Source organism: Acomys russatus, chromosome 25 (assembly GCF_903995435.1).
Source record: "Acomys russatus chromosome 25, mAcoRus1.1, whole genome shotgun sequence".
Taxonomy (NCBI): Eukaryota; Metazoa; Chordata; class Mammalia; order Rodentia; family Muridae; genus Acomys; species Acomys russatus.
Window position 1 is genome coordinate 35187291 of NC_067161.1, and position 10435 is coordinate 35197725.

The window sequence follows — 10435 nt, forward strand, 5'->3', positions numbered from 1 at the left end:
CACAGCAAACACTTTACCCTCTAAGCCATTTCTCTACACCTATCCTCCAGTTTCATCATAGAGACTCAGGCCACCAAACACCTATACATGCAGGCAGTCAGCAGTCATAAGAAGGGCTCGGGAACACAGCGTACCTGGTTGCCAGGGCCAGTCCCGCACATTTAGGGCCTTATGCCACAGGCCATGTGGGCATCCCGAGGGCTGTCAGCATCTTAGATTCCTGTTGGAGGTGGGGATTGAGGACCCCAAGTGATGCCTTGCCCCCTCCAGGTGCACTCCAAGGATGCCTACCAATGGAGAGCCAATTGGCCTCTTCTGTATCCAGGCTGAGTGGCATCTTGCCCCCTGCCCTGGGTGGACCTGCTATTGTTATCCATTGTAAGCTCACCCTCAGCATCTTGGCTGAACAACTCACTGGGGAATGTATAGATGCTATGCAGGGACATTGAAGATGCAAATTTACTAGAGCAAGAGGAAGGTGATTCTATGATGTCCATTGACTTTGGACATAGCTTCTCTCCCCAGAGGCAGTCATAAAGGTTTCCTCTCACCCCTCCTCACATGTTGTCCCAGTTCCATCTTTTGGCTCATGTCGGGTCACTTCAACATGGGTACCACTGGGGGCCTTGCACAGCGGCCTCTCCTAAGTTGCCATGTTGACTTCACGTCTGTTCTCGTTTGGGCTTCTGTTGCTGTGATAAACACCAACCTGGCAGAGGAAGGAGTTTGTTCTGCCCCCAGGTCACAGCCCATCACTGAAGGAAGCCCAGGTGGGAACTAACGCAGACACCATGGAGGAACATTGCTCACTGGATTGTGCAGTTTCCTTTTTAATCCAGCCCAGGCTCACCTGTCTCGGGGTTGGCATTATCTACCTGGGGTAGGGCCTCCTACATCAACTGGAAATGAAGAAAATACCTCATAGGTATGCCCATGGGCACCTTGAGAGAGGCATTTCCTCAGCTGAGGCTTCACTTCCCCAGGTGTGTCAAGTTGACAACCAAGATAATAGTGCCTATCACTCTATATCAGAGACTGACAGGTTGCCCTTTCTTGTGAGTGACTCTTCCCTCCTGGGTTACCTCCCCATAGCCATACCATGTGACCACACCATGGATGTTCAAAGACTGCATGGAGATGTCTATGGGATGGTCCAGTTCTCAAGGCCCAACATGAAAGCGGCTCCTATGGATGCTTTCATGCATTTCTTAGAGTCCTGTTGACAACTGTGAGGAAGGACACCAGGGAGGCCTCTAGAATGAGTGGGACTGTTCCTGTATTCTAGAAAGCCATGATATGTAGACAAATCTGGCTCTCAGCCAGCCAGCCCTGCTGTCTCTCCTGGGCTCAATATGGGCTCAGAGAGGCCAAACATGCTTCTTCAGGGCCAGGCCTACTCTTTGGGTGCTACCTACAGAAGCTACAGTTTTATCTTGGCCCTGCCCTATCAGGGAAAGGAAGCACCCAGGCTTGACCCAGACAATGTTGGGTTCAGGCTGTGTTTTGTGGACTGTATATCCAACCCAGAGCCCCAGATTTTCACTAGAGCAATGTCTTCTTAAACCCAAACTCAGGGAGCTGTGGACTCAGGCCTGCTTTTCTGAGGGACGGATGCCTACAGGCGTGCAACCCCAGCACACACCCCAACATCACATCCAGAGCTAAGCCATCCTAGAGGGAAAACTGTGGTGCATGGAAAATCCAAGAGACCTTCAGTGCAGGGCCTGTCTCTTTAAGGATGGCCATCTGGGGACTTTGACTAAGGCCTTGGGATAGTCTTTTGTGCCTGTGCCCTTCCCAACTCCACTGTCACCTGCTGTTCCATTAGCTTCTCTGACCTCCGTGACCCCTGAACGAGCCCAATGCTCTGCAGCTATTGAGCTTGACTTGTGCTCAGGCTGAGGCATGGCCTCCATGTTGAAGTTCATCCTAGCTGTGTGGACTCTGTGGCTACATGACTAAGAGATTTGTCCAAAGTCACATAGCAAGCAGTGGAAGGGACAAGGGCCTACACATTAAGTCCCCGATTCCATTACAGTTATCTCACGCTTGGTCAAACATTCAAGGCCAGGGAGCACACACACCAACGGATGGGAAGCTGACACAGGGACTGAGTGGGTCCCCCTGGAGGATGTCCCTTGCAGCCCTACTTGGAATCAACTGCCAATTATAAAGGAGTGACCCTAGGAACACTGAGTACCCATGCACTCAGGAGCTTACAACCTTTGGGAACCAGACCAAGACTTTCTCCAAGCTGAAACTAGCCTTGGCTCCTGGCCCTGAAGTGGCTTTTGATGCCTGACTCAGAGCCGCAGGATTGTTCCCAGCATTCTGAGATACCTAGGCAACTTTGCCTGGGCACATTTCTGATCTCTGGCCTCTATGATACCTGATATCTCCAGATAGAGATGAGAAACTGTGGCCCAGAGTCCTTTGGCAAGGATGGCAGGCGTGTGGGTGGCCTACATAGCCGAGCACAGCCTGCCAGTAGATAGGTATTGTATCATGGTAACTAAATTGCACTTCGGGATAAGTAGAGCCTTCTCCACCCTGCCTTGCTCAAGCTCTGGTCTCAATGCGTTGGGTTATGGGAAGCCATTTGAATTGTAGTCTAATCCCAGGCCTCCTCAATGAATTGTTCAAATGATTAAGGTGAGAGTTGGTATTGAGGGTGGGGGTTAGAGCTGGGGAGTCCTGTCTGCCAGCACTTCAGGACCTAAGCAAAACTGGGTATGAGGGTAGGGGGGGGATTGAGGGTCAGAGACATGTTGTCATGCCAGACAGACTTATATAGGCCAAACAAGGAGCTTTGCTGGGGGATTAAGTGGTCCTCTTCTGGTGCTGGTAGAGGCAGGAATGTAAGGGTCCCTGGGCTTTGTGGCATCCTTCCTGCCCAAGTCCCACACTGTGCCTAGTCTTCAGTAGGTAGCCTGAGAGTCCCTCTAACACTGACTCTGGGCCAAGAACAGGTGGGATACATCCATGGAGCTATAGTTGAGAATAAGGGAGGAAGTGATTTAAGCCTCCTGTTTCAACACTTGGGTCTTAGAGGGAGGTAGATGTTAGTGGACTGGGAAGGGGGTTCTGGGAAAAGATCAGATTTGGATCAGATGAGGGACAGGAGGCAGTCAAAGGGTGTTTCTTGTGTGAAGAACTTAAGGTCAAGAGCTTCATGATGGAGCTCTTCCCTCCCCCTTCCCTCCCCCTTTCAGTGCATGAGGCCCCGGACAGGGCTCTGTCCAGTATCTTCACACTCAGGCTTTATTGAAGCAGTGAGCCCTAACAGGTCAGTTACAGATGTGCGGCCTCAGGTGCTCTCTGCTATGCTCCACCCATAGCCTTGTCTCTCAGAGCAGCACCAGACTCCCAACCCTTCCCCATGCCCACAGTCAATCATTTCCGGACTCCTCCTCCAACCTCATTTCCTTCTGCTCCAAGCTCAGGAAAAGAGGGAACCCCAGAGGTGGCCCTTGATCTTCTGACATGCTTCCCATCCTTCTGTGGAGATGACAACTCTTTTTAAGGCTTCCTTGAACTTGGAGAAGTCACTTTGCTCAATAGCACATACAGTCCTCTGGTGGATCTAAAGGCTAAAGAACCACACAGTTAAAGGTGTCTTCTTTACAGGAGAACAAAGCAAAGGAAACTTGTCTTCCCAGCCATAGGGTTTGGTAAACTCCTACCTCCCAGGAAATAGCTCAGGGAGACCCTCCTTCTCTGTCTGAGCAAGAATACGGGCCACTTACGACACTGAGACCTAGAATCTGATGACCATATAAAGCCATTAGAAGGAAGCAAAGCGGGGGCGACAGGTCCCACTGCTACCCCAGGCAAGGTTTGAGGGTGAGCAAGCAGGAGCTCATAGGATCATGCAAGCACAGGACTAAGAGAGCACAGCGCAGTTGTGTCTCTATGTGTCCCCCTAAACTGCACCTCTCCTCACATTATAGGCTCCCCAGGGGGCTCTTCAGGCCAGACGAGGTCCCAAGGGCATAGCAGCCTGAAATGGGCTTGGATGGACCAGCCTGTTTGAGTTGTCTCAGAGCTGCCCCACATGGACCCGGGGTAAGTTTAGGAAAAGTTTAGAAGAGGGCACAGACAGGGACCACCCCCCAGAAGTATCCTGTACAATTTGCTACTCCTCATCCTCCAGCCCTGTCCACGAGGAGATTTCTTTTGGCTTTGAGACGAGCCCAGAGGATGAGTCTATGGCTTAAGTCCCTCACCTTGGAGGAGGCAAGTAGTATTTAGACAAAGACCTCTGCCTTACTGGACCCCTGGCTGTAGTGCAAGCAAATGGAATCGCAAGCTCCCCTAAAAGCAAACAGCAAATTACTTGCAGCTTTGTGCAGCTTTCTGTGAGGAGTTTCATAAATCTTTGTCGTGTGTGGGTCCTGCTTATGATATCTGTCAGACAGCTGCTTCAGGGTTGAGGTGAAGAGCTCCTCAAACAGGGATAGAAGCATTGGAGTGGTGGGCCTGAACAGTGGGATACCAGCAGATACCCCTCTTCACCCACCCCCTGCTCACCCTAGTCTTATGGAACCCTGGCCCAAAGGCCCTACCCTGACTCTTCCACCAGAGACTTGTGGATCCTGCAGGCTACGCAGTGGAAGCAACAGATGCTTTCTTTTCCCCTTAGTCTGAGGCCTATGTTGGGATGGTGGCTGGGGAGCCTGGCAAAGTCAGCCACCTGGTTCCTGGTTCCTCTATCAACTGAGCCAGAGGCTCAGCTCTCAAATCCCTGGCATTTCTCACTCTTATCTCCATCCTGTTCACAACGCCCCACTCCCCGCTCAGCTGTGGTCAGAAAGGCCGAAGAAGTTAGACCGTTCTTTCCTCACTGGTGTGCAGGGCTTGACTGAGGTAGCTCTGCAAGCAAGAGAAGTTGGTCATGAAGGGCCACAGTTGTGAGTGGGGATTGATGGAAAGTCGGACTTCCGTAGTATGTCTTCTTGAGGGCAGATGGTTCTTGCTGAGTCTCAGCAGAGACTCGTGTGATTTTTTTTTTTCTCCCTGGGGAGTCATAGTGGCTACCTTCACTAGGGGCACAATGCTTTTCTGACCCCCTAGAGCACAAAAACCAAGAACACACACACACAGGTTCATAGTCTCAGAGGGGACTCACAATAAATTCAAGCTTGCTTGACAGCATTTCAGTGGAAAGGCATATATATTTTATATACATACATATATATGTGTGTGTGTGTGTGCACTTATGAGTCTAAGGAAATGCAGATGCCGCTTACCAGTTATCAGTGGCTTCTGAAGGACACAGAGGGGACCTAAGATGTGCTTTATATGCATGTTGGTGTCATGCCACACTCCATGGATCCTTCTCTCTGCTGAGATTCCAGCTTGTTCTAAGAATTTGTATTTGCAATTGCAGATGGTGTTGTGGCTTTTTTTTTTTTTTTTTTTTTTTTTGCCAGAGGTGGGTGTCGAGCTGGGACTGTGTGCAGGCTGGAGCACAGGGGACAGAGGGTTGCCATTGCATCCTCGTACCTGCAGGGTCTTTAAACTGCAGACAGCCAGCTTCTCCAGGCCACCTGCAAGAAGACTGGTTCCACTGCCCAACCCCCAGCTTTGGGAACACACTCACTTCCTGGTGGCCCTTGGGAGGGACACAGGGTAATAGATTGCGGGAAAGACCCTCTGCCTGGTTGTCAACCAAAGTCAGGGGATAATTACATTTCTTTCAGCTCAAAGTTTAATGGGAGAATAAAAACAAGTTAAGAAAAGTGCTACCTTAGAGCACTTGTGCCCCAACGCACACCATCCTGACATTCTGACCACTGAAGATTAAGATCATCCATCTTGGGGAAAGTTGAGTAAACACGCTGAGCTCTGACCCCTGTGGTTTACTTTCTTTTTCTCTGAACAGTTAGTCTATTTGCTGATTTGCTTTAAGAGTGGTTGAGGCCCCAAGTGTGAAGGCAGAGTAGGGACCCAGGGTCCGTGGCCTCAGAAGGCGACAGCAGTTTTGCTGGATCCCAGGGCTGACTTTTTTAAAGACAGTGACTGTCAGCCCCAGAAGCCCTGTAGTCCCTAGAAAGGATGATATCAGTTCTCTGGGCCAGGTCTGTGCAAGGGTTACTTCAACTTCCTGGTGAACCTAGAGTTCTCTCTCCAGGGTAGAAGCTCTTGAGCACCCCAGAAGGTCCACCAAGGCACCTGAGATACTGCTCCCAGACCTATTCTGTGTCCAGGCCTTGAACTCATTTCCCCTTGGCCATGACAGCAGTGTCCCTCATTAATGCCCTACCCCGATAACCTCCTTACCCCCACCTACCACCCAAATTCCTCCCCTCTCAAAAATAAACCAGATAACTACACAAACAAATGGTTTTTAAAAAATAATTTATTAAGATGATAAGACATCCTGAATAAATATAGAGTTGTGAGCTTAAATAAATAAATAAATAAATATTTTAAATATATAAATATATAAATAAATATTACTGGTCCCTAACGGTAGAAAATAATCCCCTCATTTGTCTCCCATGGCCATGTTAGCATTTTCAGAGGTCTGCACTGCCCCCCGCTGTGGCTGTGACCCACCCCTCGGTCCCTTCAAGGCAGAAATCCTGAGTTTCTGGCTAATGCAGGCCAGGCGCAAAAGCAGCAATGTGAGAAGTTGGATCCGGATCTGGTTTAAGCTGCCTCATTTCTGGACTGACTTCCAGCAGTCAAAGGGAATGACCATCAGAAAGCCTTTAAGGTTCTCTATGAACTCCTCATAAGTGATGACTTGACTCTCACAGTTAGTTTCCTGAAGGGGACAAAAAAACAAGACAAAGCTCATGAGTCCAGGTGAGTGGGCGACACGGGGAGGTAGCTGTGTATTTCTTTGTTTTCCGCTAAGAACTCAGAGGCTGGAAGCCTGTTTGAAAGGATCTGGTGACACTACAGCTGCCTAAGGCCATCGGCATCCAGGCACTGTGCCTATTGGAAAGCCTCTGCCTCCTCCGGTCTTTAGGTTTGTTGGGCTGCCTCTTTGGTTCCAGGTGAGAGGCAAGCAGCCAGCCCGAGGCATCTCCTTGCCTAAAAGGCACACTCTCTTCCGCGAGGAAAGAAAATGGGAATGTTTGGGGTGTCTGCCCATTCTGGGAGCCCCCTCCTTGTATCTGTGGAATACTGGCATCCACACAGGAAAGTCCTGCCAGGTGCTGGCTCTTCTCCACCTTGGGTTTGCCTCACCTCTGACCTCATGACTGATAAGGGCATGTATGACAAGGGCAGGTAGCTCCTGCTAGAGAGAGCAGTGGGCTCTACGGCTCCTCAGCCTAGCATCTAGAAGTGGCTAGGGGCCATGCCCTGTTCTTGAGGGGCTCCTGTGATACATCTAATGACACAGATGCCATTTATTGGGACCCTGAACAGATACAGCCAGAAGCCCCTCCTCATTGGCCCCACCCTCCCAGACTAAGACATTCCTGCTCTGGGCCCTGATGTTGCATACTCACCGGGGTTGGGGGGCAGTTCTTCTTGTAGTGGCTGGCTATCACTGTCAAGTCACCCTCGAGTCTGGTGAAGTTGCCTCGTAGGCCCTGCTTATATAGATCCAGACGGGTCTGTACACATGTTGGGTTCTGTGAGAAGTGTCCATTTATTGTTAAGCAAAGGCCAAGGGCCCATAGAATACAGTCTACCTTCTCCCCACTCCTGTCAGTTCCCACCAAGTGGCACAGGCTGGGTCTGGTCATAATATTGTCCTGACCACTGCCCTTCTCCCTGCCTTGCCCAGACCACCCTCAACTGGCACAGTCATGTTCTATAGCCTGGTACCTCAAGAAGTTCCCAGTTCCAAGCCCCCAAGTTTGTGAGCGAAGACCATTGCATCCCCAAACCTCTGAGCGGGCAAGCATTTTTCCAGAAACCTCTCCTGTGCCGCTTCTATAGTTAACACCCTCTTCTCCATGGTCACAGGGCACAGTGAGAACTCCAAGTCAACAAGACCATCTCATAAAGTGATACTTACTTTCCCATCATCCCCTGCAGATCTCTGACCTTTGAATGCTAGCTCTGCCCCAACTTATTGCTCGCTTGATAAAAAAAAAAAAAGTGCACGTGACCGCCTCAGGGGCATGGCTACGGGTGATAAAAGCGTGCGCATGACTGTCACAGGGGAACAGCTATGTAGTTCTTGACTATGCAGCCTCTGACCCCTCCCCGTAGTAGCCACCTAACATGGAAGAGTGAAGACAGCACTGCAAGGGGCTATTTACTTAAAGCAACCCTGCAGGGGTGCCCAGAGAAGCTACACCAGAGAGAAGCATCTTACCTGGATGGAGAATTCATTAGAGACGACGCCTACGTTTTCAGTCTGTAAAAGGAAAGTGCCGTGTTACCAAGCTGACAGGCAGGGCCAGGCAGGGGCGAACGGGTGGCCTGGGACCAGCCAAATTCCCTCCCTCACTCACCACCGTGACAGGCATCTCATTCAGGAGGCTCAGGGCTTCTATGATGGCATCTACGTGCTTCCAAGGCCGGGTGACGGGGACTGGTGAACGGGTGGGTGCTGAGAAGCTGCAGACCACAATGCTCAGGAAAAGTAAACTCTGCAGCCACATCCTCCTTAGGACCTTAGCCTTTCTCTCTGAATACTGGGCTCACTGCAAAAGAGCTCTTATATACACAGTTAGAGGAAATGATTAATGGTGACCACAGAACTCCAGGGGGGCGGGGGAACTACCTGAGTTGTGGAATCTCCTGGCCCTTATCAGCTACACTTGGGGCCAGTGAGCCTTTCCCCCAGGTTGTCAGGCTTGGGGGTTTTCATTAATGAGCCCTTCCTAGAACTGGCAGCCCACCTGCTGGCTTCTTTGAGGCCCTCTCCCGCCCTGCCTGGGCAGTCTGACCCAGCCTCTGGTTAAGCCTCTCCTTTTGAGGGGCCTCCAAGCATATTTGGACTTCCTGGCCTGGAGTGGCTGGGGCGGGGCTCGGGAGACACTGAGTGGGGCTCTTGCTTCCATAGCACCTGCTGTCCCTAGAGGCCATTGGGCAAGCTATACCCACTCTGGTGGCTCATTCCAGGCCCAGGCCTGGCCCATTCTCTTTCTAGCCTTCTCCTGAGATATGGACCTCTCACAGGCCGGTCCCACTATCTAATTAGACAAGGTGCAGGCAAGTGGCACAGTTCTATGGTGGTCTCCACAGACTCCCACTGAGGACACAGTCATGGGCAAATTCAGCCCAGCAAAGCCCCGCCCCCAACACAACCTTGAGAACAGAAAGAATGGCAGTGACGGGTATAGAAAGCATCCAGGCTACAGCATGTTCCCTTAGGGTGCCGTCCCAAGAGACTTCTACAATTCCAGTTTACCAAGGCATGTTTACTCCCAAAGCGCGGCTGGAGCTCCTGGTTGAGGCAGGGCAGCACCCCCCCCCCGCGGCCCCTTCCCCAGTTTGACTGCTGATTCTACCCCCACTTGGCCAAGTAAGCCTTCCTTTGAGTATTATGAACCTCTTTGCTCTCTTCAGGGAGACCTGCCCCTTCAAAGAGGACAGGTCGCTGCTATCTGTACCACCAGTGGGCACCTGGAGTCTCTGAAGCTGGCTGCAATACGGTAACTGCTGGGTACCAGCTCCAGGGGCCTCTGGCTGCTCTAGCAAGTTTTTCTGGGCTTAGTTTCCTGCATAGCCCCTCACTCCAGCCCACGTCCTGCTCCAGAGGTCTCTCTGTAGAAGCAGAAACGGCTTCTGGAAAAGCGGCAGGCTCTTGAGGGGCTAACAAGTGTTTGATTTTCACAACGGGTTTTGGAGAAAACAGCATGGGCATTTGTGTTTGCACAAGGGATCTTGGCCCAAACCTCCCTGTGCAGGAAGTTTAAGGCCATGGGCCGGGAGGGGGAGGGGCGGGGGGGCTACATGTGTCTGTGTCTTTAGTCATGTGTGTAAGCTAGTGAGGTTGGGTATATGTGTACTCACAGGAACATGTCAGAGTGGAGGAGGTGAGCCCCACTTATTTCGCCTGCTTTGCAAGAACCTTTGGGCTTCTAGCGGTGTCCTTCTGATATGAGAGAAGGCCCCAAGCAACATGACTGGGGCCCAAGAAGCTGTTCGGTAGACTGATGAAATCAGACAAGAACAAGAACTTCTGAGGGTCAGACAACAGGCAGAACTCAGGACAAGGCCACAAAAATCATTTAGGAAGAGAAAGACTGACAGCCAAAATGGCCATGTTGAAGAACTGGAGATACGCTCCTTGGACAGAGCATGTGGCAGGGTGGTAGCCTAAACTTAGGGAGTGGCAGAAAGGAAGGAAAGCAGAGGCCACAGAGGCAAGACTCACACCAGGCATACGGTGCCCAGGTGCAGAAGATGATGCACGTAGGACATAACTCTAAGGGTTTGGGGCTGCAGATTGTGGGCAGATACGCATCTTTCTCCTAGAAAGGTGACATCAGAATTAGAGGTGGTGACACAGGCAGGC

The 10435-nt window shown here is 51.1% G+C and overlaps 1 protein-coding gene across 1 annotated transcript; it reads right to left on the bottom strand.

The window, feature by feature from the left end:
• Positions 1–6616: 6616 nt before the first annotated feature.
• On the bottom strand, positions 6617–9170 carry Csf2 (colony stimulating factor 2). Its single transcript, XM_051168177.1, has 4 exons — positions 8424–9170; positions 8285–8326; positions 7467–7592; positions 6617–6772 (listed from the first exon to the last, which is right to left on the bottom strand). Exons 1-4 carry the CDS (start codon positions 8571–8573, stop codon positions 6665–6667), a joined length of 426 nt encoding a protein of 141 aa, XP_051024134.1. The 5' UTR covers positions 8574–9170; the 3' UTR covers positions 6617–6664.
• Positions 9171–10435: the final 1265 nt, after the last annotated feature.